Source organism: Sprattus sprattus, assembly GCF_963457725.1.
Source record: "Sprattus sprattus genome assembly, chromosome: 3".
Classification (NCBI taxonomy): domain Eukaryota; kingdom Metazoa; phylum Chordata; class Actinopteri; order Clupeiformes; family Clupeidae; genus Sprattus; species Sprattus sprattus.
The window spans coordinates 34,186,639-34,214,272 of record NC_137922.1 but is presented as its reverse complement, the minus strand read 5'-3'; the positions used below and the strand labels follow the sequence as shown (position 1 = coordinate 34,214,272).

The window sequence follows — 27,634 nt, the reverse complement described above, 5'->3', positions numbered from 1 at the left end:
TTGTCTCTCTTGCTGGCTCACTCACTCACTCACTCGCCCCTTCGCTCACTTGCTAGCTCTAGCTCGCACTCTGAGCGATGTTGCGATGCCGCCGGAATTTCAATCAACCTAGGCTGAAAGAGGCGACATGGGGCTCAGTAACACCCCCCCCCCCCCCCCCCCCCCACTCCCCATCCTCCATCCCTACCCATTGCTCTTTCTCTGTGGTCTCAGGAAAAGTCTCTCTGACCAGCCAGCCAGCCAGCCAGGAGGCAGGGGAGGCTTTTGGATTCTGTCATGCTAGTGCAGACCAGTTTCATTTGAATGGGTTACAAAAGATTGGCTTTTTGGAAGAATGTGCTTTCCCTCCCAACCCTGCACACTCTCACCGAACCCCCCGAAGCCCTGTTTTTGTCTGACTGGGACTGGGACTGGAACTCCATGACGTAATTGGGAAAACGGATGGATAGATTTGGGTCGCATTTCATATCAAATGTTCCATTGACCTTTTGTTAATGTTGGAATGGGAACATTTCTCAGAGGAAGGGCATGTCTAATTCAGTTCTTGTCCATGATTCTTGTACGCCTGGCAGCAATTTGTTTATTGTTCAACTTAAGGTCAGCTTAAGCATTCACCTTGGAGTCAGTACTCCCAAGTGTCCTGCTCAGGTTATAAAGGTTTTGCATGAATGTACAAAAGTAACAATAAGTGCAATCTTCATGTTAGAAATAACAATTCCAATTGCTTTGTATCTCTTTTGGGCAACCAGCCAGCCCTTGGCAAAGGTATATCGACAGTTTTCCAAGCCTTTTAAATCTGCTGTCTTTATGTTTTTGATAAGAATATCTCTCGAGAGCAGCAGATGGCAGTTGATACAAATTGCACAAGAAGGATTATAGTGTGTCACTTTTAGAGAACGTTCTGGAATAAACAGCGTGATCAGTGTGGTTTTGTACTCTACTCTACAAGAGGATGTTTATCAGCCAGGGTTCCTTCTCCAGTCAGAGGGCGAGCGCTTGATGAGGGAGATCCATAACACACTTTAGTTGATGTCTGGGAACTTTAAGGTCAAATGGTTTCATTACGGTAAAAGACTGTTTTAGATTTGCTTAAACATTTATTTATTTTTATTCCATCTGAGATGACATTTTAGGGCTAATGACGCAAATTGGATTTCTTGCTATTGAGTGTAATCGGTGTTGTGCGCTCGTCACATGGGCAGTTTATCAACCTGAGGTGACATTTGGGAGTAAAATGTGACAGAGTTATCTGTCCTGGGATTTAATAGCCCTCTGGTCACATGCTAAGGATGGGTGTCCTGCCTGAAAAGTTTCTGCATAATAAAATGTGATGTAGGCCTGCACGTGTCCACGATAGTGCCGTCATGATGACCATCAGCATCCATCTAAGATGACCATTTGATCAACAGGCGACCTTGTTGCTTTTGCATGTGTAATAATATAAAGAGTTTCGGACCTCTCTGGCAGCATCTGGGGTAAATGTACATGGGTCTACAATCAGACGAAAATTGAATAGACATGACATTCATGATCGGGTTGCTAGAAGGAAGCCTCTGCTCTCAAGAAAGAACAAAACTGCCCGTTTCAACCTGCCAGAGAGCACTTGGATAAACCAAAGGCCTTCTGGAAGTCCCTTCTTTGGACAGATGAGTCCGAGATAGAATTATTTGGTCACGATCAAAACCAACAATTTTCGTCTGATTGTAGACCCATGTACATTTACCCCAGATGCTGCCAGAGATGTCTGAAACTCTTAAGAGGTGATTTGTGGGTTGACTTTTACCTGATTTATTCTTCTTCTGGTGCTTCTTGGTGATGGTCTTGATGGGCGTCCACTTCTAGGCAGAGATGCGGTCATGATGAATGCCCTCCATTTCTAAATTATTTGTCTTGGATGGATGGATGGATGGATGGAGCTGGAATCTTTTGGAGATGGTCTTATAGCTTTCCCAAGACTGATGGGCTGCCGGTACCTTCTTTTTGATGTTCTCGGATATCTTGTTTCCTCTCAGCATTGTTGATCTGTGTGGGTACACCTTGGCACTACAGTAGTTTGGTTGGTTTACTCTCTCTTTTAATCTGTGTTGCCCAACCCTTTTCCTAAGGATGTCTCAGTAAATTGGTTTGCTTAACTGACTAATTAAGCACCCAAATATGTGTCACAGAATCTGTTACCTGCTTGACTTTACCAATGCAGCTGGGGTTCACTTACTTTGGAAAATACACTAATTCCATGTTTCATGTAGTTTTTTGGCAACTCAAACAATTCCCTCTAAACAAGTACATGCAAATGATAAACATAAACCTGACATTTCATCTATGGAAAATTGGTGATGAAAAAAATGAAAAATCATGGTAAAACAACAGAAAACGTATAAGTGGTCAAGGGGTTCACATACTTTCAAGTGGCACTGTATATAGAATGGTGGAAAAATAGTTCCTGTTGCTGGCTGGTCCCTTCACCTGTTACTACAGCCCTCCATTTCCTGTTCTGTTCCTTGTCTTCCTGCAGCACTTTGTCCCCCTCTGCCCTTCAATCCATCCTGTTCCTATTGCTGCTGCTCTGTGTTGGCCTCAGGTGGTTGACAACCCCCCTCCCCCAATGACAGCCATGAAGGCTTTTTCCTGTTAGACGGGGACTTTTTTTTCTTTTTCTCTCTCGCCTGTGTCACCATAGGTTTCCTCACAGGCTATAGTTCCTGTAGCGCTTTGAGACAATGCCCATTGTCAGTGGCGTATGCAAGTATGATATGAATAGAATTGAGTCGACACATAAAATGTCCCCTGAAACGTCCTACAAACACAATGAAACCTCATGAAATGCTTTGAACCTGATTCTGTTCCCTGTTCCTCTGTGTGGTGCCGCTGCCAGTGACAGTGACCTGGTCTTAATGCAGTGCTGGTTCTTGGACTCTGCCTCTCTGCTGTTCATCCCAGTCATGGCGCTCAAACCACACGATGACTGTCGTGTCATATACACACTGGGCCCCTGCCACAGACACCCATCCCCCCCCCCCCTTCGAATGTCCCGGTAACCATCTGTCAGCACCCCGCTTCTCCAGGCTGGTTCTGGGCACTGTGCGGAACATCTTGAGAGTAAGCCTGTCTTTACAATTGAGAGGCGTGGAGAGAAGCAGAGAGCACAGTTCTCAGAGTGGGAACATGTCTGAGTGTCAGCCATTATGAGGTTGATTGGGGGGGGGGGGGGGGGGCGGGGGTTGGTGAGAGAGAGAGAGAGAGGATATGCAAGGGGTTGTTTAGAGACGGTATCTGTAGGCGATAGCTACATATGTTTACATTTCAGAACATGGTCACAAGTTATTTCAGTGTCCTGGTGGGTTGGTCACTGATAAACATTTGTGGCTGAAATGATAAATCATAATTTGCAATCTGCAGTTCTGAGTGCTTATTTGTCAGTTCTTACTGAAGTTTGTTTAAATCACAAAAGCTAATCATTTGTCACCATGTAATGAGCACACTTTCAAATGTGGTTGATTTGTTGATAAGATGAATGTGTTTTTTTTTTTTTGTGTTTTTTTTTTAATTGGTAGGGTAACCAGAAACTGCGTAATGGAATGAGTAGGTGACCTGAAAAATATGATGCAAAAGTTTTGCCCCGGAACTTGGGCAAGTCAGAACGTTTCTAATCGACATGATTGTGAGGAAACTCTGAAGTCTGTCTCTCTCCCTCTGAGTGTAGAGGATGGCTGTGGCCTTGGCACTGGCTGTCTGTAGGCTTGGTGCTGTTGAATGCAGATGTGAGGGGGTGGGAGTCCCTTTGTCAGACAGCCTTCAGCAGTGAATGTGGAGGCTCAGTTGCCTTACAGCCGTCATTTGCTCTAGACTCCTCAGCACATACATGTGTGACTCAGAAGGTGTGTGTGTGTGGGTGAGAGGGTTTATTGGGGAAGGTGGCATGGAGAGATTGTGTGATTGTGTGTGCATGAGCATAATTGGGGAGGTATTTCTGTGTGTTTGTTTGTTCACAAAGGTAGAATGTGGAGAGGAGGAGGTGTGTGTTTGTGAGATATCTGTAAAGCTTGCGATCAAAAAGGTGAGCATCTATGGCTGTGTGTGTGTTGTGCGTGGTGTGTATGTGTGGTGTGTGCGTGAGTGGGTTGGTCTGTGCTAGGCTGGGCTTGGACATGCCTGCAGTCTTGTTACGCCTTGGCAGTCTCCGTAACGATTTCCAATGTGTGGCCCTCAGACAGTTATTCTCTGTCTGCATCTCCAGTAAGACTTGAGGGGGAGATCAGCAGAGATAGGGGGTTGAGAGAAGAGAAGGAGGAGGGAAGTGGACAGACACAGAGGGAGAGAATGAGGGGGGGTGGTCGGCCAGCCAGACCTGGTTTGTTTATCTGCCTTGCTTGCTGCAAATCCCTTGTTTGCTCTGGCGGGAGTGGAAGGGCCCTGTAGACAGATTTGGATTGTTTTGAGGACGGCCTGCTGTGCATCGAGTGTCGTCTAATTAAGACGTGTAAATACTGCCACGCTTCCCCCATTTAAGCTCTGTGCCGCAGAAATAGCATGTTGAAAACGTGTAATGATTTTAAGTTAAGTTAAGTAGGCTGGACTTCACGAATATGCCCAGGCATGGATCTTGGTCTGTGGTCAGTGTTTTAAGTATATTTAGTCTGCCACTTTAGACTGCAAAACCACCAACAGACTAGTTTTTGGGGCTGAGCCTTTATGTTTTCTTGTTTGAGTCTTAAATAAAACACTAGGAAATCCACTTTATTATTTATTTATTTATTTTATCCAATTTTGTCCTACTTGTCTAAAGGGTCGAAACATTCAGTGAATCATAGATAGAAATGTCTGAGTTTTTGAAAGAACGAAACATAAATCACTTAAATAATTCAGAAATACCAGCCCATAAATGTTTTTTTTTTTTTGCCAGCGCATGCATATTTGAAGTGTACCATTGGGAATTGTTGGGAAGCATCGACACCATCCTTGTAGGTCCAGAAGAAACTTTTATATTTTCAACATGGAAAAAACACATGCTGCACCTTTCAATACACTCTTGAACAAACAGAGGCTTTTCTTTTACAACCTTGGCCAGACAGAAAAGTGTGAATGATCTAACACCCCCCAACTTCCCTAACTCATTCAAGCCTGGACACAGTTGGAGTTTATCATGTGAAGCGCCATCTCATTTGTTCTGTTGTGTTTCTTGTGTTTGTTGTTGACACTGCTGTTTTGTTTACTTCCTGTGTTTGCTGTGATGTCGTCGTCGTCGTCGTTGCTGCTGCTGCTGTGATGGCGGTGTGTGATTGACAGCTGCTCGTGGAGTATGGGTACAACTGCCAGCGCTGCCCCACACCCCCCTGTGCTGCATGAGGGTGTCCACGGCAACGGCATGGCGGACAGCAGGCAGTCGCTGAGCGTTAGCTCCTTCCAGTCGGTCAGCATCCACAACAGCAAGGGCAAGTCCATCATCACCAACAAGGTAGCCCCAGTCGTCATCACGTAAGTGTTGAGCGTAAACGCAGAGGGTAAACGCCTGACTGGGCTGGAAGTGTGTGTGTGTCTGTGTGTGTGTGTGTGGTGGGGGGGGGGATTAAACCTTTCAGATCACTTTGAAAAGTGGGTCTACATAAGCATCTAAAGAGTGAACGTCTGGTGATGGTTAGCTTACTTTTTTAATTGACACCAGGCACATCGTTAGATTAAGTTTTAATGCTTCAGGTAGGCAAAAGAAATACTTTTGTGTAGGAAAATATGAAATGTAAAATGCATTGGGTTGCTTTCTCCAAGAGTATGTATCACGGCAATAAAAAACATAGAAATTTGACTGCACAGCAGGAAGCAAGGCATCCATGGAACTGTGCCATTTCTTCTTGACAGTGATTTGTGAATGCTGAGGAAATGATATCGCTTTCTCTCTCCCCAGGTATAACTGTAGGCAAGAGTTCCAGATTCACGATGACACACACAAAACCAATTACAAAGTCGGCAGAATTTCCGACACCATGCCCGAGCACTATTTGGTGCAGGTAGGTGGAGAAAGTGCTCCATTAGTACCTCTGCCAAACTTGCCTTTTAACAATGAAACGCAAAGCTATTCACCCAGACCTCGCCACCTCAAAGACCCCTCCCACGCATACACACACACATATTTTTTTTTACTTTAACTTCAACCGTACCACAATGATACATGATTAAGCCTGTGGCAAGTTCATTAAGGCATTATCCTATCATGTCTCTTATGAAGTGATGGGCCTGTCAATGACATGCTATGGCTGTTGTGGTTTAAAGAGGGCTGTTTGGGGTCAGGCGTTATCAGCTTCATCCTGGTGCTTTGAACTGCCTCAACCCATTAGATTGGCCCTATTGTTTCAGCTGGAGTTTCAGTTTGCCGACAAGTAGGCCTGGTTTCGCTTGGGCTTGACATGAATAAGTTCAGAAGAGGAAAAAAATCACACAACTCTACTAAGACTTCACTGTCTTTTATTTTGTACACTACAGAACTTAAGGTTTTAAGTATTTTAAGTTTGTTCTTGACTCACAGGTGTTTGGTGATTCAACTATTAACTGCCACACCCAGTATTAACTAGGTGCAAGCTTAATAGTGTATTAGTAATTCGACAATCATTTTTCTGTATTTTCATTTTTCAGCTCTATGGCAAAGTCAAGAGATGAGCATCCAAGATGTTGTTTATCACATGGCTTTTTTGAAATTATTTGTTCAATAAACAAAGACTTGTCTCCTCTGCAGGGTTCTTTCTTCATGGTGCAGGATGTTTACAGCAAGGCAGATGTTTTGAACACTACGGCGAGCCATGGGGCGCCCAACTTTCGCCAACTCAAGGGCACCTACCCAGTCTTTGGGATGGGGCAGCCCAGCCTCCATGGCTTCAAACAGGTCCTCCAGAGGCTTCAGAGCCAAGGCCACGAGGTAAGTTTCGTTTTATGATGACCAGAACTATGGCTTTTACTGTCTTACGTGGGTTCAAGGTCATTGATTTTTTTTAAGCAGATAGATCCAGATGTACTTCTGTGGTCTAGTATTTCTGTAATCTTAAGGACATGGTGCAGAAATATTGTGCTTTTTTATAAACATTGTCAGCCACTATACCCAAGCGGCTCTCTTGTGCCCACATATCCCTAAATGGAAAGTGAAGTGGGGAATCAAGCCATGCTAAATTACACAGGGGCATTTCTGGATTCCTAAGCCATGTGGTACTTTGAGGATGGTGGCTGTGGCAATGGTGTATTTTGGATTGTTTTTTCTCTCTTTCTCTCTCACCAAAAAAAACTGTCAGCTTCACCCGCTCTCCGTGCCTCTCTCTGTCTCTCTCTCTCTCTGTATTTATTTTTGCAAGGAGATCACTTTCTTCTGTGTGCGAGAAGAGCCCGTGGTGTTCCTGCGCCTGGCGGACGACTTTGCCCCGTACACACCCCGCAGGAAGGAGAACCTCCATGAAAACCTCCACGGCCTGGACAAGGAGCTGAGCGCTGAGACACTGGAGGTGACCATCAGGAAGGAGGTGAGCTTGAGGGAGATAGTGATGGCCAGTGCAAGCCTGGATGAAGGGGGCTTTAAAGACAAATGTTCAGATTCCCATTGAAAACTCACTTTTATCACATTACTGGAACCATGACCTTATATAGCCCCTCAAATGGGTGAATGTGAAAAGTAAAAAATAAATATATGTCTTTAATGTTTACATTATGTATACACCAGATTGGGGATAATTGTGATTGGACTTCTGAAAACAGGATTTGCAGTTAACTTAAGCATGTCTGTGTCTGAGAGGGAAGTGCTGTGGTTTGGCACTAATGTAAAGGAGGAGCATTCACTCTGCACACCCACACCTTCAAAATGGCCAATAGGAAAGCAGTGCATTTTTTTGATGACTGGTAACAAGAATTACAGAAAACTATGAATGCTTAAAAAAAACTAAATATCAATAACAGGGATTTCTCTCAGAGGATGGGCACATGATTCCTCTGGGTAGTCAAGGCTTATCTCTGAGTGGGCAATGCCCACCCCAGCCCCCCAGCAGTTACACATATATCATCGCAATAGAAATTGAAAATGCAATATGCTCTCTATTACATGGAATCTCAAAACAGAGACTCGTGCTTTGCTGACGGTGTTTGTTTGCATTTTCATTTTTATCAGCTCCACGACTTTGCCAAACTGAACGAAAATGTGTTCTACGTCTACAAAGACATCGAGCACTTCAAGGACGAGCCCCAGAACATCTCCATCACTTGCGAGGAGGACATCCACGTGACGGAGGAGGTCTACAAGAGGCCCGTCTTCACCATGCCAACCTACAGGTGCCACACCATCTCTGACCACTGTTATCTGCTCACCAAAACACTCTGAACAACTTTGAAACTGGTATTGGACTCGGTGGAAACCGCATTATCCTGATAGGTGCTGGCATGGTACTTGTTCTTCCTATGAGACTTAATTCATCTACATTATTTAGCTTTGGGGAGACAGCTCCGTATTCTAATGCGATTTGCGTGAAGAAACTCGGGAGATGTCTGCTTGTGTGAACAGGCCTCTATCACTTGTTTATTTATGGGGGATGTTTGTGCGCTGGCCGTTTTAGTTTTTGCCCAGGCCGAGTGTTCTCTGAAGAACTGCCATGTCCACAACATCCTGTCTGTAATCAGATCAAGCCCCCACTGTTTATTGAAATGTAATGAGCAGCTTCAGCCATTACCAGGTCATATGAATGTATTTCTGTTCTCCAAAACCAAAAACCTCAGAGGTCCCAGCTGTGAGGGCCCCATCAGATTCACACACACACACACACACACACACACACACACAGATATGCACCATATGCCAACTTAGGGACTTGGACTATGCAGTGAACGAGCCTACAGAGTAACATCTCATTTTGCTTAGTTTCTTGGGGGTAGTTTGGCGATTTGCCAGGAGTATTTGCCCCTTCACCCGCTGACATTGGGGGAGAGACCACTAAAGACTGAAGAGCAGTCTGTATTGCAGCAATGGAGAAAATTATAGCTCTATGTGATTCATTGTTAGAAAATGTTTGTTACATCAAATATGTTTTGTGTATCACATGTTTGGTTGCGATCTAGATAAATAAGCACTGTGCATTATTGACAATATTATTGATTGATTATTGATAATTTCTTGTCTAAATATTAAATAGTCATCTCTGTTTGTAGGTATCACAGAATGCCGCTGCCAATGGAAGGAGCCCCTCTTGAAGCAGAGTTTGATGCCTTTGTGAACATTCTCAGGGTGAGTAGTTTTTTTTTTTATGCCTATAAACGGCAACAAAAATGTGACCCGGCTCCTTTAGATTTTCTGTATGAATACAACAAGTATAGACAACTGGTGCCCAACAGATTCTCTCTCTCACACACACACACACACACACACACACACACACACACACACACACACACACACACACACACACACACACACAGATATGCACCATATGCCAACTCAGGGACTGTGGTTGCAAAAGCATTCTGTTCAACTGGAGCATGCCCAGTGAGTTATGGATGGACGGAAAATTGTAGACCATCTGTAGAGTCTCAAAGGTGCTGGTCGACAAGTGGATGAGAACAATAGGGCTGGTTGCTCCTCCACGACCTCTGCATCATCAATCATCAGTAATCATAATAGTTATGAAAATGGCATGAAACATGATGGCTTCACACGGACGTCCTAGTTCCTGTAAGGTCGTCTCTCTTCACTCTGTGTCTGGATTTCATCACTGGAGCCCTTACCAAATAGTGTGTTCTCACTCTTTCCCTCCGCTGTTTCGTGTCTTTTTTTATCCTTTCTTCCCTGTAATGTAATGACTTCCATCTTTCCTTACCTTTTATCTCTTTTAACTTTTCTCTAATTTTCTGTCAGACCTATACTCCTTTCCATGCCATTTCCTGGCCTCCTTCCCTTCCAGGCTCTGCTGTTGACCACTTTGCCCAAGGTCAAGAGCATTCATTCTTTAATGTTACTCGCCACGTTTCCTGTCCTTAGTATGTTATTTCAGTCCCTTTTTTTCTCTCTCCCTGATTGTGGCCAGTGCCATGTCTATTTCAGCTCTGCTCACCCAGAAATATGAGGAAATGCCTTCTTTGGTCAAAGGCAGTTATCAAAATGTCTCAGTTGACACATTCACTGACCGGGTTGAGAATACTTATTTTCTGGTTCACTATGCACTCTCCTCTGCTTCAAAAAGGGGCACCAGATAGGGCAAGGATATAGGACTTTATTGAACAGTTATAAAAGCGCAAGCAATTACATATTGTACTATTTAAGTTTTATTAGTGTGATTGGGTCAGCACTAGCATGTAAGCAGCACTGGTTTATGTAAGTCTTATTTTCTTTTTTATTCCACCCCTTTTTCATAGCACTTTTGAGATATCGACACCACTCCAACTCTGACATGGTACAGTGCTGCAATCTCGTCAAACTGTTTGCAATCGCCCCACTCATTCTTTTCTTCTCCTTTTCTTCCCCTTTTGTCATTGAAATGAATGGGGGCACACTTCGGACAACTTTGGAAACGTTTTCCACAATTCAAGAACCTCCCATATGGCCGAGCGACTTCGTTGTGTTGGTAGTGTAATAAAGTGCCATTAGATGGAGCCCGTCAATTTCAAATAAATGAAGATGCCACCACCTATGTGGATTAATAACAGTCTATATTTCAGTTGATGTTTTGCTCGTGTTCAGTTGAATTCAGTGACTAAGGTTAGTATTATGAACTTCGCGAGGGAGATGGTTTTAATGCCAAATGAAATCTGCAGTACTGTTCATGTTAGTCAGCTAAAGTTTTAACTCGATTTCTTTGGAATAATATTGCTGTCATTTTCAACAAATTACAGAATACACACATGCGCACACATTCTACAAGAATACTCTAGCAGATAGCCCTCAGGTCTTCATCAAATTCAAAGTATTCAGTGTCCAACATGATCTTCAAAACAAATTAAAAAACAACCACCAAAGCATTACAACAAAATGCTCATAATAGTTTTATAGTGAAATGAACAATAATAATTACTATAAACACATAAAAATGGTTGGGCATTAGAATGACGCATGCGTTCTGAAGAGGTGAGTATACCATGGCTGTCTCTTGATTCAGTTGCACTAGGCAGGTCATTCCACATCCAGACACCACTAACGCAGAGTGTGTGTTGTATGCCTGTGTGTGCAATAATATCTGTGTCATTTGTGTTCGAGAATCGCTGACCTTGTTAGATGATATTAATTGCTCATCTGAAAGGAGCTAGGAGAGTTCACATTTCTTTTGTAGGGTGAAGTGTTTGCATCCATGTTATTGCAAAGGTTGCTATAAGCAACGGCCAACTACTGCTACGGCACAATCATATGCCTTTTCTTGCTGAAATGCGTTTCTAGTTCATCACTGTAAGTCAGCAGAGGCTGTATGCTAATGGTATGTGATAGAGATGTGAGTACAAATGTGAGCCTTTCTAATAAGGGGGCTCTTTTTGTGAAACTACTGTGCCTGTGAACCCTCTTTAAGACGATACCCATTCATAAAACCCCCTGCAGGAGACCCCCAGCCTCTCACAGCTGCGTGACCCGTCCAAGCCCCTACCAGCCCTTGTCTTCAGCTGCCAAGTGGGTGTGGGCCGCACCAATCTGGGCATGATTCTGGGCACCCTGGTCCTGAACCACCTTCACCCTGACCCACCTGCAGCCCACCAACCCGAGTAAGGACGCTAACGCTTGCTCTATGTAGTTACTATGGCAGCGCTTTACTATGGCGTTTCAATGCTAGTGTTCTCCTAGGCATTCCGTGTTACTCTATCGTCGTACAGTAAAGACTTCATTTCAGTATAAAAAAAGCATAGTGTAATAAATACATTATACGTATGTCCTTATGAAATCAGTACCTGATGTAAGTCTACATAAGGCTCGGAAAGATTCACATTACTGTTTTCATTTTGTCGAGAACAAAAACTACCAAAATAAACAATGACCTGGATATTTGATCAAAACACAATGCAACCTTAGCTGGTGATGACACAGGCTTGAACATGGTCCTTTTTCATCTTGAAATAACGGTATGTTGTGGAGAGGTAGTATCTTGACCTTTTAACCCTTTAACGTACAGGAAGTGAGCCTGCATTTCCTGTTAGACGGGAGAAGGTAGATGATAGGTGAAAATTCACCCTAGTTACCTCAGGACTCCGGAGCTGCATGAAAGTATATTTATTAGACAAACAACAACTACAATTGCAATGGGGCTCCCCTCCCAGCACAAGGCTGAAAGTGAAGCAATGATAAACCCATCGCACAAGGTTTATATAGTCAGAAGTTTAGCTTTCAGCAGGGATAACCACGTGGTGGATTTTTCACGTCCGAGGCTTCCTGTCTTGCAAGGATGGCAGATTACCACAACCCCTCGGGCCTCCATTGCATATGGACTACACTGTGAACGCATGTTTGATATCGCTCAACAGCACGTAATTAAGATTGGAAAGGCCTGATAATGATACGTCTGTGTTTGAAATAACATGTTGTGTCTCTTATTGGATTGCAGGGCTGACAAGGTTGAGGAAGCGAAACCACTTTTCCAAGTGATTCAGGCATTAATCAGCAGGCTGCCCAACGGCCAGCAGGTCCTGGAGGAGGTGAGAACTACTCATTATGTGCTGCTTCACTGCCACACATGATTTACACTGCTGGAGATGTATAATGCAACGCTACAGAAAGCTTTGTGTGATTTAAAATGTATTTTGCGGTAGTTTTGGCCCTGGCATGCGATTTTAAAGCAATATTTGTTTCAAAAGTAGCTACAAAAAGTCAAATTCGGCTCAGGGTGGTAACATGTTCAGATGTTCTGTAGAAATGTGAGAGATATATTCCCCAGCGTGTTGTGTTTTTAATGAAGTGGATTCTCTTCACATCTCTTCACCCCCACAGGTTGACTGGGCCACTGCTCTGTGCTCAGAGATGCACAACATAAGAGAGGCCATCTACGAAAACAAGAAGAAGCTGGAGGGAATTGGAGAGGATTACCAGTTTCAGGTCAGGACGAGTCATCTCTCTCTCTCTCTCCCTCTCTCTCTCTTTCTTCCACTCTTTATCTCGCCCTTTTTTCACTCTGGCTCTGGAAATTGAGTTTATTTTACTGCCCTTGTCTGCCCTGCTCCTGTCGACGTGCTTTGGTTGAATGTGTCTTGCTGGAAATATTCTACGCGGTCACAAACCGATTTCCCCTTGGGGACAACAAATTGAACTTTATTGAGTTATCAGATTCCGTAGAGGAGGCACAGTTGAAAACAATGTCTCACCGGGTCTGTCTGTCTGTCTGTCTGTCTGTCTGTCTGTCTGTCTGTCTCTCTGTCTCTCTGTCTCTCTCTCTCTCTGTTTGTGTGTGTAAGAGGTCTGAACAGTAGCAGGTGCTAAACGTTAAAATGTTTACACTACTCTATTTGAAGTTAAATTGGACCCTACTCTACATCACTGCTCTGTCTAAGTCCACCTGTGAAGGCTGGGGGTGAAACACTATCCTGTTGCATCATACACTGGCTTTATTAAGCAGAATGCATTATCAGTCTTAAGCTCTTGGAAAATGTTAAAGCTTGATCCCTGTCAAGAAAAGGTGCAATGCTTTGTATTGTTATGTACCATCCCATATTGTGTTACCCTCGATACCTCATGATTGTATGTTTCACTCACTCTCTTTCCCTGTCCTACTCTCCCTCTCTCATTTTCTCCATCCTTCTCATTCTCTCCATCCTTCTCTCTCTCTCCATCCTTCTCTCTCTCTCTCTCTCTCTCTCTCTCTCTCTCTCTCTCTCTCTCTCTCTCTCTCTGTTACAGGGAGGCAGCACAAAAGATTACTTCCTTCACCGAGCCATGCAGAGCCTGGAGCGCTACTTCTTCTTGATTGTGTTCAACGCTTATCTCCATGAGCAGGTAGGATTCTTCATTTGCTATATACAGCCAGTGGGAGAACATCTCAGGGGCTCTGCAGCGCCGCCATTTTGGCTCAATCTGCTAAATTTTAATTTCCATTGCAGCACAAGGTTTGATTTAATCTACTCCTTTGCTAATCCCATGACTGTGAAACCTGATGAATCCAATAGAAAAAGATGACTACTGATAGCTGGGCTTACCATAGGCGTTATACTTGACTGACCTCCCCATATACCCGTAGTATACTCTGGTTTAGTCAGATCAGATGACCCCAGGTCAGTGAAACAAGATGAAGGGGTGGTATGTTGGCTCACAGGTGCTTCTTTGGAGCAGTATTCAGGACTAGAAACTTTTCTCTTTTGAACTTTGTGTGATTTGTAATACTTACCGCCCACCTCCCTTGCCCCCCTCAGTACCCTCTGGCGTTTGCGTCCAGCTTTAGTCAGTGGATGTGTGCCCACCCGTGGGTGTACCGACTGCTGGCATGCATGAACCTGTCAGAGCTCCGTGCCCCCGCCGACCTGGTCACCAAGGGCACCCGAGTACTGGTGAGAGGATCTGCTTATGTGCTGCATGAGATTTCTAAAGTGTTTGTGTTTCTCTCTCTCTCTCTCTCTCTCTCTCTCTCTCTGTCTCTGTGTACATAATAAAAAGTTTTCATAACTGATTGCTGATAACTGATACCTTTCTTCTTAAAGTTTGCCTGTAGGTGAAGGAAAAATAGAGGCTTTTCATATGTTTTTTGCTTTGTCTCTCTCTCTCTCTCTCTCTGTATGTTGTGCGACTTGAGTGTGTAAATATATGCGGTTCTGTCCTGTACAGGTGGCGGATGACTACTTGGCCCCAGATGTCCTGAGCACAATGAAGGAGATGAGGGTGGCCAACTTCCGGCGAGTGCCCAAGATGCCCATCTACGGCATGGCCCAGCCCACATCAGGGGTAGGGGCCCATGGTCAACCACACACAGCTCCGAAAGGAAACATAGCGTCCTTATGTTTACCCCTGGCCCTTGTTGCACTCAACTTTTTATCATTCTAATGTGCAGTCCGTCCGGGTTTATATCACCCTGACCTTTCCCATGCAACCTACAGACCGCTAAGAGATATGGCACGCTTTACTCTCAATTATCATTTGTTTTTGTCTGAGGTGCAAAACAGAAATGAGAAGAAATCTAGAAATAGGAAGTAAGTGGTATAGTTCAACACTGTATTTGGAATGTCATTGCTGTACTGTTCTTTAAAGGATACATTCCTGTCCTTGACTAAAGAAACCGTGTGTGTGTGTGTGTATATAATAATAGTCTGTGCTTACCAAACAATTCATTTGTTTCCATTGACAATCTGGTCTGGTAAACCCTGGTCTTCTTAAAAAATCTTTGACATTTTTATTGAATTGAAACTCATGGCGGTGATTTCTTAATGCAAGCCTTTCCTCAACATCTGTCATATACCGTGATTGTGAAATGTAATGTAATGAAATGTTTCAGCCTAACTGAAGTACTGACAGGTGAAGGATTAAAATGGTAGCCCTCAGCAGTGTTTATTGTGAAGGAGCACGAATGCGTGGGCATGCTGAGATCTCTGAAAACGTCCAGGAGCTAAGTTGACAAGGTTATTGCTACTGCACACGGTCATGACGGTTCAATTCAACAAACACTGACAAGAGTTATGTTAATTTGTCAGTACGAAGCTGTCAATAGACATAGGTTACTGAAGAAAACAGAAAGTGTGAGAAGATGTATAATAGACATGTACAAACTTCATGAAGCTCAGAACATGTTTAACCTGTTATGTCAGTTAAATATTTCTTAATTTAATTTCTACCAACTGCGATGCTTTCAGCTACAACATTGATGACCTGCCAGTAAAGCTAGGTCTATGCAGTGTAATTAGACCGCCTTTCCTTGTCCATTGGGGAGCTCTGTCCACCAATGCGTTGGTGCACATTTCAGATACAAAAGTGGTACACAGCATTGTTTTTTACGATATTGCAGAAACTGTATGTTGCAACTTTATCCTTGTCAGCCCATTAATTGGATGTGCCTAGCGCAAGCAGTTGTGCAAGCCTTCGCTTTCAGTCCCAATGGTGTTGAGTAAGCACCGATTTAAAAATGAAGATAAACTATCTGTTCTCTACTTCAAGTTGCTTTTGGTAACAGTGTCTGTTCATGGAATAAGTGACTCGTACTTCTGCGTTCTTGCGGAAGAAGTTGACTGTTGTCCCTGGCGTTGCTAGGCTACAGGTGTGGTGCTGGCCTATTTGACGGACGAGAAGCGGAAGCACAGCCACGTGCTGTGGGTCAACCTGCAAGAGGAGCTGGTGCTGGAGGCCAATGGGCAGATCTACTCCCCGCGTGAGCCCAGCTGCCTGGACCAGCACATCCCTTTCCCCGCCAGCCTGCCGCAGCTCATTGAGGTGAGACACACACACACACACACACACACACACGGTCACAGTTGGTTCAGACAGGTCGGTACAGGTTAATTATACTGTAAAGTCTTTGGTTTGGAGGCAAAGAAGGAGATTTAAGCAGTCTTGTGTTATTTTTATTTTATTTTATATATACCTGAAACAGTGGCGGCTGGTGGTTTTAAAGTGAGGGAGGAAGAACTGTGCGCCTGGTTGCCATTGGCCTGCTTATTCCGTTGGTGGCATAAGTATGTGAGATACAAGTTGTTTCAGGGTGTTTTTGTGGCCTACAGTACTACAAAATAGCAGGCAGGGATACAATTGATACAAAGCCACCAGTGTGGCACCATTGTACTTAAAAAGCTGGTGGGTAGCATGTCTTTGGACTAGACAAGGCCAGATGAAAGGATGCAAAGCCAATAAGTCAAATCAGGCCTACTCTTGATTTGAAAAACTAAATTCTAAATGTTGGGCCTACCATTTGGCCTATTTCCCCCCTTAATTACTAAAGCTATTAAGGTTATTATTTGACTAATTTTATTTTAAGCTGAAATTGTTTAAAAAAAAAATTAAGACACAAGACCAAAAGTGATGCCATTTTAAATGCATCATGCTCTGAATCATTCACTAACATCCTTTCCACAATATTAAACAACAAGTAACAAAGGCAACAAGTAAGAGACCATTATTTCAGAACTATTAACATTAACATCAGATTATGCCAGATTATTACAGCTATCACTCAAAGTAGCCTAGTATGAGGCCAATGCCCAAATTACAAGTAGGCTAATTACGAAACACATCGCGTTCTGAAACATTCATTAACAATTTCCATTCAGAATTTCAGCTGAACGTGAACAGTCAGACTAACAATAAGTGTATGAACGATTTAAAAAAAACAGTACAGTCGATTGTTTTTTTATGGTACCAGTGAGCTATAAGTATTTCGCCTACCAGTTAGCATTATACGGCAGCGGTTTTACGTTTAGTGACATGGATTTTTGGAACAGATTTCCCTGTTGTTTTTATACTAACCTTCTCTCTGTAGCTCAATGAATGAAACGGTTTGTTCAATAAAACATGAACAATATCTTAGTTCTCCATTGCACGTCCTCTTTATTTGCAATCTTTCTACAACAATCTTTAAGGGTGACATATTATCGATAATATCCTTCTGCAGAATGTTTGAAGAGGGAATCTTCTTTCGGTATTAATGTCGAATCCCCTCCCTCCAACGCCAAATCCGTTGTTTATTGGTTAAGCGATGTTGGCGCAGACTCAGTCTTTCCTCCCCTGGGCAATGTAAGTCAATGAGCCCCAAGAACCGCCAGTATCAGAGACAGATTCCATTGATTTCAATGGGAGCCAAAGGGAGGACGTCCTCCGTGCAGTAATTTCTTGTTACGATAGGGGGTGCTAATGTTATTTTAACTCAGGGAAACAAATTATAATATGCATAGTATTAAATACTGATATCAAACTGCATTTTTAAAGGAGTTTAGACAGTTCAATTTCAAAAATACATTCTCAAAAAGTTTGGGGAGGTTTTTCCTCCGTTTCCCCAATGGAATAACCTCCTCTGACCTGAAAAGGAATTGAATGCCCAGTGTAAAGACTTAGGCCCAATCTCAATACTTCCCCTTACCCCTTATCTTACCCCCTTACCCTTGAAATTGCGCGTTCATGTGAGAGCTAGTGGTGTCTCAATACCCAACTTGATCAAGATTAAGGGGTAAGTTTAAGGGGTGTATGGCCCTCGTTTTTGAGATGATCGGAGAGCTACCTTGGTCCTCCAAGGGCTATCCCAGAGCACACCGCGAAACCAGCTCGGGAATTTTCAAAAAAACATGGCTGCTTGAAGCGAGGAATATTTTACATGAATAAAGCTATCTACACAACTTTTTATATGTTTATAATGACTCGGTTTGATCTGAAATGTACTACACGAGCGATGCATAGAATTGTCGGTCTTAACTGAAGCTTTCAAATGGTAGTTTTAGGATACATTTAGCGCGTATACCACCACTCCATTGGCTTATATGGTAGCTTGCCAGCTATCATGCTACATACACTACATGTAAGTATTTTTGGCTTATAATTAATTTAAAAATGACGACAGTCTTGTTTCGTGCTCTACACAGTTGTATACATATATATTTGCAACCATGTTCTTCATTAGACTTTTTTTAAATCGCTAGTTTCATAGCTCATACAGTCACGCATGACGTACCAGAAACCTAGTGGCGTCTCATTTCATAGGGGAAAGATCTCAGCCCTTGGCCCTTACACTTGCAAGTGCTAGGGTTAAGACAAGATTAAGCAAAAGGGGCAAGGAGAAGAATCGAGATTCGGCCTTAGTCATTTCCTTATTGTTGAAGGTTTAAAAGCTTTTTCATTGATCCATAAATCATTAACTTTAAGTAATTACTGTGCAGAACTATTACTCTGAGAATGCATTATACGGACACCTTAAACACCTGTATCTTTCTTTACTGTACATCACTCTCTCTCCTCTCACCATGCCTGTAACCAGCTATGAGGTCATTGACCTCTGTAAAAAAAAAAAACAGTAACCTTGTACTGCATTTGGAGTAAAGGCAATTGCATGAAACGTGTTAAACATGGGTAGTCAGGTCATTGACTAGCCAGGCCACTGATTTCTGACTGTTTGTAGGCCTATTATTATTCATACGGTCACTTACATAAGGCATAAAAATGCAAAACTTGAATGAATATAAGTGAGTGATGACATGCAATGGTTTTACTGTCAAGCATTTTTATTTTATTCTTATAGCTAGCTAAGGCTAAGAATAACTTATCTTAAACTATATTAATAATGCTTCATACCACAGACCTATGTATTTTGATGCTCTAGATAATATTTTTAAAATCTATTAATAATTTAGAAATGCATAATTAATATGAAAGTTCCACTACAGTAAACTATCAACACATTGCTCATAGGTCTAATTAAACTATCCCCACAGAAAACAAGCTGCACAGAACAGAGCAGAAATGGCCAAAAGGTTCCAACCAAAGACACTTTGACAACTTTAACCTCATTATTTTTTAAACCTCCCACATCTACCCCTTGGCAACATGCGTGCACACACACTTACACACACACACACACACACACACACATACCGCATACCATATGCCTGGCCATCACTTTATTCCCTTAACTCTTAAAAACATTCCCCCACCTGCCTACTCATATACTCCTCACTCCCGTCCCCTGTGCTCTCCCTTGAACACCCATCATAAAAACCTGCTAGCCTTTGAACTGTGTGTCGCTATGGTGCCCTATGACCCCTGACCTGGTGGCCCTTGTGACCCCACAGCAGCAGGAGATGGCGCTGAAGGAGGAGGTGCTGGCGGCGCAGAAGTGGCTGGAGGTGACGCTGGAGCAGGAGAAGCAGATGAAGATGTTCAAGAGCTGCCTGACGCCGCAGGAGATCTTCAACCAGCACAAGGGGACCCACCAGGGCCTGCAGTACTGCCGCGTGCTGCTGCCCGACTGCTGCGCGCCCAGGGAGGAGGTCAGGGCACACACGCACACGCACACAGACACACACACGCACGCACGCACAGACACACACACACACACACACACGCACGCACTTATATTTGCACTCACACAAACACGCACTGAATAACATATACTTCCTTACTCACTTTAATGGACACACGTACGTACGCACGCACACACACGCATTTGCTGCAGATGCAATGTTTGCTGGAGCCAGACCACTCTGCTCCAGCGGAGACACACCCCCACACACACACACACACACACACACACATACACAAATACAGTTGCTTTTGGAGACGCACACTCATTTTGTATGCCTTTGATGCGAGCGCAGTCTCTCGTCTCGTCTCGTCTCCTATACGTGCTTGTGCATTTGAGCATGTATAGGAGATCACCTCTCTTGACTCCTACAGCTCTGAATGCAGAAGGGCACCAGTCAATAGACCGACCCATACTCTCTAGCCAGGTTCAATGCTCTCACCCTTGTTCAGTTCCCTTTTCATTACAAATGTATTTCCTTCAAGCTTGGCCTTGACAACCCTAATGGAGAGGTGGTGGTTACTTCAATTTCACCCCAAATCAAAGCACAGATTTTTTCGGTCTAAAAACAGAATCCAGCAGGTGATGGCTTCCCATGAGGATGGAGTGGGAACACACACCGGTCTGTGTGCTCTCTCTAGTGGTCAAGCGCGTTACTACAAGACGAGCCCTTGCGCAAGAGTGGGGGTTGGCACGGTGAAGCGCTACTTTTAGTTTCCTCTTACATCTTCATAGCAACGGTATCATTTATATCGCTCCAGCCACCTCGTTCTGAAGTTAATGCATCTAATTAAGGACCAGAAGGCTTCTTGACAGTTTGAATAATGTACCCAAGGTGCAGGATCTGTGAAGAAAAGAAAAGAAAGCTACTTATTGCCTCAGAGGAGAGAACGGACGGCAGTACAAATACATGTATTCTGCAACTGCAATTCTAGGGCTTGGAAATAAGCATGCTTGGTCTGTGATGTATTTATAAGCACACATTTGTCTTCTCTATGGAAGAAGATTCTGTTGCGTTAATTATATTTCTGGAAATTCCTCTGTATATTTGTATTAATTTATTTTAAATGTTTTGCAAGGATGGATGGATTAAATGGATTGATTTGGAATGGATGTGTTCAACAATATTTGCATGGTTGTGTGTGTGTGTTTGTGAGAGGGAGAGAGAAAAGGGATTTAATGCATGATGACAAATGTGTTTCTTAATGTAGAAGAAGTTGTTTGTTTACATTTGCATTACGTTTGCGTTTATCTGTGTGTGCGTGTGTGTGCGCCCGTGTGTGTGTGTGTGTGTGTGTGTGTGTGTGTGTACTGACAGGACTTTGATCAGCTCCTGGAGGCCATGAAGAGCAGCCTGGCGGAGGACCCGCGCTCAGCGTTTGTCTTTAACTGCTCCAGTGGGAAAGGCAGGACCACCACGGCCATGGTCACGGCTGTGCTCACCCTCTGGCACTTCAACGTACGTTTCAATCCTCTTTCGCTCCTCTACATACACACACACTGACTTTGCATGTGCGTGTACACACACACACACACACACACACACACACACACACACACACACACACACACTCACACTCACACTCACACACACACACACACACATATATATATACACTATATGACTACACACACATATACGACTACACACACATATTAAATTAGTTTACTAATTTAAAGGTACAGCCATCATCTCTCAATAGCTCTGTTTTTCTGCCTGTGCTGTGTATGCTTGTGCTGTCCCCCCTGTCTGTAAATACCCCCCCCCCCCCCCCCCCCCCCCTATGACATTGTAAATTGCGACTTTGGGTCCTTGAAAAGCGCATTATAAAGTAAAGGTATTATTAGTATGTTGGATTTAGGGTGATCTAATTACATACATAATTACATTTGCATTAGTTTAATGACCTGTTACTACGCATCATTTTGTTTTCGTTAACTTAGAATGAGCCCTTGGTATCTACGTTAGGAGAGGGTGTTTGTCCACAGGGGTTTGCCGCGTTGCGACACCATATTTCTACAGTAGCCCAGATTGGACAAACCAAACGCTGGCTCTACAGAGGTTTTTATGGCATCTGATGGCCACCGTAGCTTCTAAAACAGACTTAGAAAGGGAAAGATATTCATTTGGTTGCAATCTGCAGCCTCATCGTTAGATTCCACTAAATCCAACGTAATGTACCTTTAATGTTTATAGGATAACAGGTAGAGGTGTACAGATATTTTAAATAAACAAGAGCTTAAAAGCACAAGCTCCGTTTTGTGATCTATAAACCTGGCCAGAACGAGAATGTTTCACATCCACAACACTACTACAAAAAGGTCTCTAAAACAGCCCTTCCATTACAAATAGAAATTGTCGTTGTTTTATGTCACAAACAAGAAGTAAATGGGACAAATCCCTTGGCTATTTCCGAGCTGTTGCTAAAAAATCAATCCTAAGATTGGCAATGTTTCAGAACGAGAGGTGTGGTAATTAAAATGTGTTTGGGGGTGTGTGTCAAATGATGATTTTCTCCTATTATGTTGTTTTTCTTTTCCCATCTCAGGGCTTCCCAGAGTTTGGCGATGATGAGATGGTGAGCGTTCCTGACGCCAAGTACACAAAGGGGGAGTTTGAGGTAGGACACCCAGCCCCCCCCGCCCACACACACACACACAAACACACACGCACACACTCTTTCCCTCTGAATCCCCTGTCCTTCACATTAAGTAACGTGTTCACACAAACAGGTATGTTCAGTGATATGCAAACACACACGTCACGCAGAAACGTGATCAGATAGAACAACACACACACCCACACAAACATATGTTAAAATCTTTCCTGTTTACAACTCTGACACAGACACGCAAACCACACACAAACACACCCTCAAACTCAAACTCGCAGCATATCTGCTTGGAGCTGTTTACTCTCTGTTTAATCAGAAAGAAAGAGCAGAGGGGAATGGGGGGGTTTGACTGCCGCAGCTGAAAAGGAGTTGGAGGGAAGTGAAGGAGGATTTCATTTTGTGGTCTCCCCTCTGGAGCAAAAGGTGCTTGATTGGAATAACCTGAAGCCCTGTACTACCACGCTGAAAGTTCATTTTTTTCCTTTACATTTCTTTTTCAAATGTCTGGCTCAATGTATGGTTTCTCTCTCTCTTTTCATGCCCCCTGACTTTCTTTCTTTTCTTTTTGTTGAGACCAATTTGGTTATTGGTTTTCTACTCATTGCATGTTTCCCTCTCTGTCTTCATGCTAATTTATGTCTGTCCTTTTGTCTCTCTCTCTCTCTCTCTCTTTCTTTCTTTCTTTCTTTCTTTCTTTCTTTCTTTCTTTCTTTCTTTCTCTCTCTCTCTGCCTCCCTATCTCTCCCATCCTCTCTCTCTCTCTCTCTATCTCTCTCTCTCTCTCTTTCTCTGCCTCCCTATCTCTCCCACCCTCTCTCTCTATCTCTCTTTCGCTCTGCCTCCCTACCTCTCCCATCCTCTCTCTCTCTCCCTTTCTCTCTATCTCTCTTTCTCTCTGCCTCCCTACCTCTCCCATCCTCTCTCTCTCCCTTTCTCTCTATCTCTCTTTCTCTCTGCCTCCCTATCTCTCTCTCTCCCTCTCTCTCTAGCTCTCTCTCTCTTTATATCTTGTCTGTCTCTCCTTATCTTCCCTGTCTTGTTTTCTCCCTTTTGTCCTCTATTCAGCTGGGACACCTGTCTCCCTCCATGCTTTTGGAGGCTGTTTTGCGTGTATGGGCCAGGGGCTGTAAATCTCAGGGTATTGTGCCCCTGCTGGGGTTGTTTGGGGATGACGTCAACCCCCCCCCCCCCCCCATCCTCTGTGAGAACGGGCAAAGAATGCCTTGTCTGTCTCTTCCCCCCCTCCCCCTCCCCCTCACCATCCCTTCGGAGTGATCCATGGCCAATAGAGCACCATGGCTGCCGAGGCTGTGTCGCCAAGGAGACAGCCTTTTTGTGCTGTGCTGCCCCGAGGTGCTGCACCTTAAACGCAGGGTGGGCAGAAGTCTGCTGGCAGAGAACACAACAAGCGACTGGCTATGCATGCAGAGCGGCCCCTGATAAGTGTGTGTGTGTGTGTGTGTGTGTGTGTGTGTGTTTCGAATTTGTTCCCCGGCCCTTAGGCTTAGTTTTGCATGGTTTGGCAGTACGGGGGGGGGGGGGGGGCTGGTGTTATATATGGGCTCCCACCGGCCTCATTGCCTCGTGATGATGGAGCCCCCCCAGGGTGGCCGGCTAACGGGCTAATCCCCGGGTTAGCCATGCCGTGTTTGTCTGCGCGGGGGTCTCCAACGCCAGCCCCAGCTGCCTGCTCTCAGGCGCCTTACTAATCCTCCAACCTCAGGCCACATCACGTTTGAGGAGTGTGTGTGTGTGTTTGTGTGTGTGTGTGTGTGTGTGTGTGTGTGTCTGTGTTTGTTCCGTGCGCACATGTTCCGGTTTGAACTTGCTCACGTCTGTTTGACACCAGTGGGTATTTTGGTGCTGTAGTGGTGCGTTAAGTGGGAGGATGTGCCTGCTGTTTTCTGTCATGTTTGTGTGAGTGTAGTAGTTCGACTAGGGGTGGGAATCTCTTGGCACCTCACGATTCGATTCGAAATCGATTCAGAGGTCAACGATTCGATTTAAAATTGATTATCGATTTAAAATCGATTTTGTAATTACATTTTTTTTTTTTTTTTTTTTTAACACATCCATTTTATGTAGAAATGCAAGCTGCATCGACTATTGCATTGCTTATAGAAAGTCAAAATTGTGACCATTAAAAGCTTTTACTCTAATAAAGCAAATAGCGAAGGTTATTCATCTGTTGATTTTCTTCAATTTAGACTCTGAGTTGAAAACTCAAATGATTCAATAGTCAAAATGCATCGATAATCGTTTTATCAGTTTCTAATTGATATTCGATAATCAATCGATAATTGACCCTTCCGCAAACTCCGCCCCGCTTAGCAACGGGTGCTATATCAGTCAAGCATTCACGTTTCCCAGGTTCTCAGCATTGGTATTAATGGCGTGGCGTTTTCAACCGTGTCAATTTCAGCTCTACCCAAAGAAATCACAAGCAATTTTTGGTAAAACGGCAAGATCTCAGATTGAAGCAGGCAAAAGGGTCTGCAATATGCTTATGGAGGCTACAACCACGACATTACATGCCGTGTTTGTAGACAGTCAAATACTAAGGCTAACAGGTTCATTCCAGCTAAATTCAAATTCAAAAGGTGCTTTATTGGCATGACACTTACATTGCCGAAGCAGTTGTATACAATATACAACCATACATAGACATACATAACTATAACATAACATACATAGCTATATTTATGTGTTCTATTATCTACACAGTCGCCGCTACGCAAACATGTAAGGTAGTAAAACTGAATCGTATTTTAAGCAAGGGTTTTCTCACGTTTTCAATGCAGTGGGCAGATTTTAGCGACATAGCTTCTTGGAACAAACCTAGGTGCTTCTGTTTATGTTGCTGACATTCAGCTGATGGGGGGGGGGGGGGGGGGGGTCGTCCACATTGTTTGATCCACAGCAGGCATTTCTCTCTCTGGGTCTTGGGTTTCGGGAAGGGATAAAATGTTACCCCTCCCTCCAGCCTTTTTGGATAGCGGCTGTCAGTATTACACACTCCATAAGCGCAACGTTTCATTTTCTTTTCTCGAGCAGACGTCTCTCTCATAGACTTCCATTCATCAAACTGGCTCGCTTGACTGAGGTCCCGACCTCAGTTACCGTTGCTACGCTATGATTGATCAGCTACCGTTTTGGGGGAGTGGTCGCGGAAGGGTCAATTGCATTTCAACATAAAATGGATGTGTAAAAAAAACGATAATCAATTCTAAACCGATAAAACGATTATCAATCCATTTCGACTTTTAAAACATTCGAGTTTGCTACTCAGAGTCTTTGCTACACTTCCTACTTTGTGTTTGATAATTAAAGAAAATCAACAGATGAATTACCTTCTCTATTTTTTATGAGAAAAAGCTTTTCCTTGTCACAATTTTGACTTTCTATGAACAATCCAATAATCGATGCAGCTTGCATTTCAACATAAAATGGATGTGTAAAAAAAAAAAATCGATTATGAACTTTTCTGAATCGAGACAGAATCGTTTTAGAGAGAATCGATTAAAATCGAATAATCGATTTTTTTCCCCCACCCCTAAGTTCGACCTATATAATTGCTGTCTTGCATACAGTTGAGTGCAAAAGCTGAGTCACAGTTGTGGAAATGACGGATTTTTAAAGTGAAATAGGATAATGGAACACCTGCAGCAAAGACACATTAGACAATGAGGCTTTCTTCCAACTGAAATGCCATGTTATTTAAAATAAAACAATACAAGCTTCACAGTACTTGCAGTACTTACAGTACTTCAGTACATTACTCCTATTAAGTCGGCACTTAGTAACACTCCTTTGGCAGATATCGATGCTTGCTAATGATTTTTGTAGGCCGCTAAAAGTCTCTTTTATTCCTCTGTAATGAATCGTCATCCACTGTTTCTTGCAGATCACTTCAAGTTCTGAGAAAGATTTAGGGTGTCTTGCATTCACATCATCTTTAAGATCTAACAACAGATTTTCAATCCTGTTCTGGACATTCCAGAAGCTACTGTTTGCATTTCTTGCAGCACTTCATGGTGTATTTTCAGGTATACTTTGAATCATTGTCCTGTAGACCAACATCTTGTAGGCTTCAGTGCTTAACAGTGATCAAAGTCTTTTTTTCATCAAATGCGGTTTCGTTTTTCTCCGACAATACCTTTTGGTTATTGTGACCAAATAACACAATTAAATATGAATGGCGCCCATTTCTGAAATGATCCCAGGTTATTTAGATTTTTACTCTGCAGACTTAAGAAATGAACGTTCATGATTACGGTTGTTGGTCAGGTTTCCCTTTAGGTAGACAGTGGCCTTTCTATGTTTGTTGCCACAACATTTTAGGAGTGCGAGAATTCCTCAGCTTCTGGAATGGTCAAGTCCAGTCCATACGGAATGACCGCTCTTGACCTTCACAAGTCCTAATGAGGCAAAAATTACTGAAGTTAATGTTCTGTTCTGAGATTTTATTATTGGAAGTGTGCCCAAACATTTGTGTGTGCCATAATTACTATTCATTTTCTTTCTATTTTTAACTAAAAAGTAACAGTGCGTCCACATTTGAAGAAATCGTCGTGTTTACAATCTCCCTTTGCTGCATGGGTTGCATTTACTTCCTTTCACTTCAAAAATCAACAAAATATGAACTGTTGGATACGTGTGTGTGTGTGTGTGTGTGTGTGAGAATTTGTCATACATTTCATTTGGTGGGCCAGTGTGTGTGTGTGTGTTTTGTCTCGTGGCTAACTGGTGCCAGTAGCGATGCCAATGCCAGGTCCTGGCAGCACTGGCCTGGCTGTGGTGGCTGGATGCCACCGGTGATATGCCCAGTAGCGCTGCACCCAGCGTCCACCAGCCCGGCCACGTGCTTCTGTCGTCCAGGTGCTACGCTCCACATCAATCCGTTGTTCCAACAGCAGGACTGACTATTATTCTAATTGACTTGCTCTAGGGAGTTCAGGATCTGGACTCTGTAAAGCGCCTTGAGAACATTTCAATTGTTATTGGCTAACGCATGAGAAACAAAATCACTGCAATACCAGGTCTGTGGGACTCTTAGCTCAGCTGCATGCTTTTGAAAGCTCAGCTACACACACACACACACACACACACACACACACACACACACAC

General features: G+C 43.5%; 1 protein-coding gene across 1 annotated transcript in view; it reads left to right on the top strand.

Annotated features, from left to right (window-relative positions):
• The window catches only part of pald1a (phosphatase domain containing paladin 1a), a 78,419-nt gene that overhangs the window by 12,710 nt on the left and 38,075 nt on the right, over nt 1-27,634 (top strand). Inside the window, exons 2-17 of the mRNA XM_080834384.1 lie at nt 5,284-5,472; nt 5,897-5,999; nt 6,722-6,901; nt 7,329-7,493; nt 8,132-8,292; nt 9,163-9,238; nt 11,534-11,694; nt 12,528-12,618; nt 12,911-13,015; nt 13,814-13,909; nt 14,323-14,457; nt 14,732-14,848; nt 16,145-16,324; nt 19,663-19,860; nt 21,211-21,351; nt 22,442-22,513. Of these exons, the coding sequence (XP_080690510.1) occupies nt 5,297-5,472; nt 5,897-5,999; nt 6,722-6,901; nt 7,329-7,493; nt 8,132-8,292; nt 9,163-9,238; nt 11,534-11,694; nt 12,528-12,618; nt 12,911-13,015; nt 13,814-13,909; nt 14,323-14,457; nt 14,732-14,848; nt 16,145-16,324; nt 19,663-19,860; nt 21,211-21,351; nt 22,442-22,513 (2,157 nt within the window). The 5' untranslated portion in view covers nt 5,284-5,296. The remainder of the gene's footprint in view (nt 1-5,283; nt 5,473-5,896; nt 6,000-6,721; nt 6,902-7,328; nt 7,494-8,131; nt 8,293-9,162; nt 9,239-11,533; nt 11,695-12,527; nt 12,619-12,910; nt 13,016-13,813; nt 13,910-14,322; nt 14,458-14,731; nt 14,849-16,144; nt 16,325-19,662; nt 19,861-21,210; nt 21,352-22,441; nt 22,514-27,634) is intronic.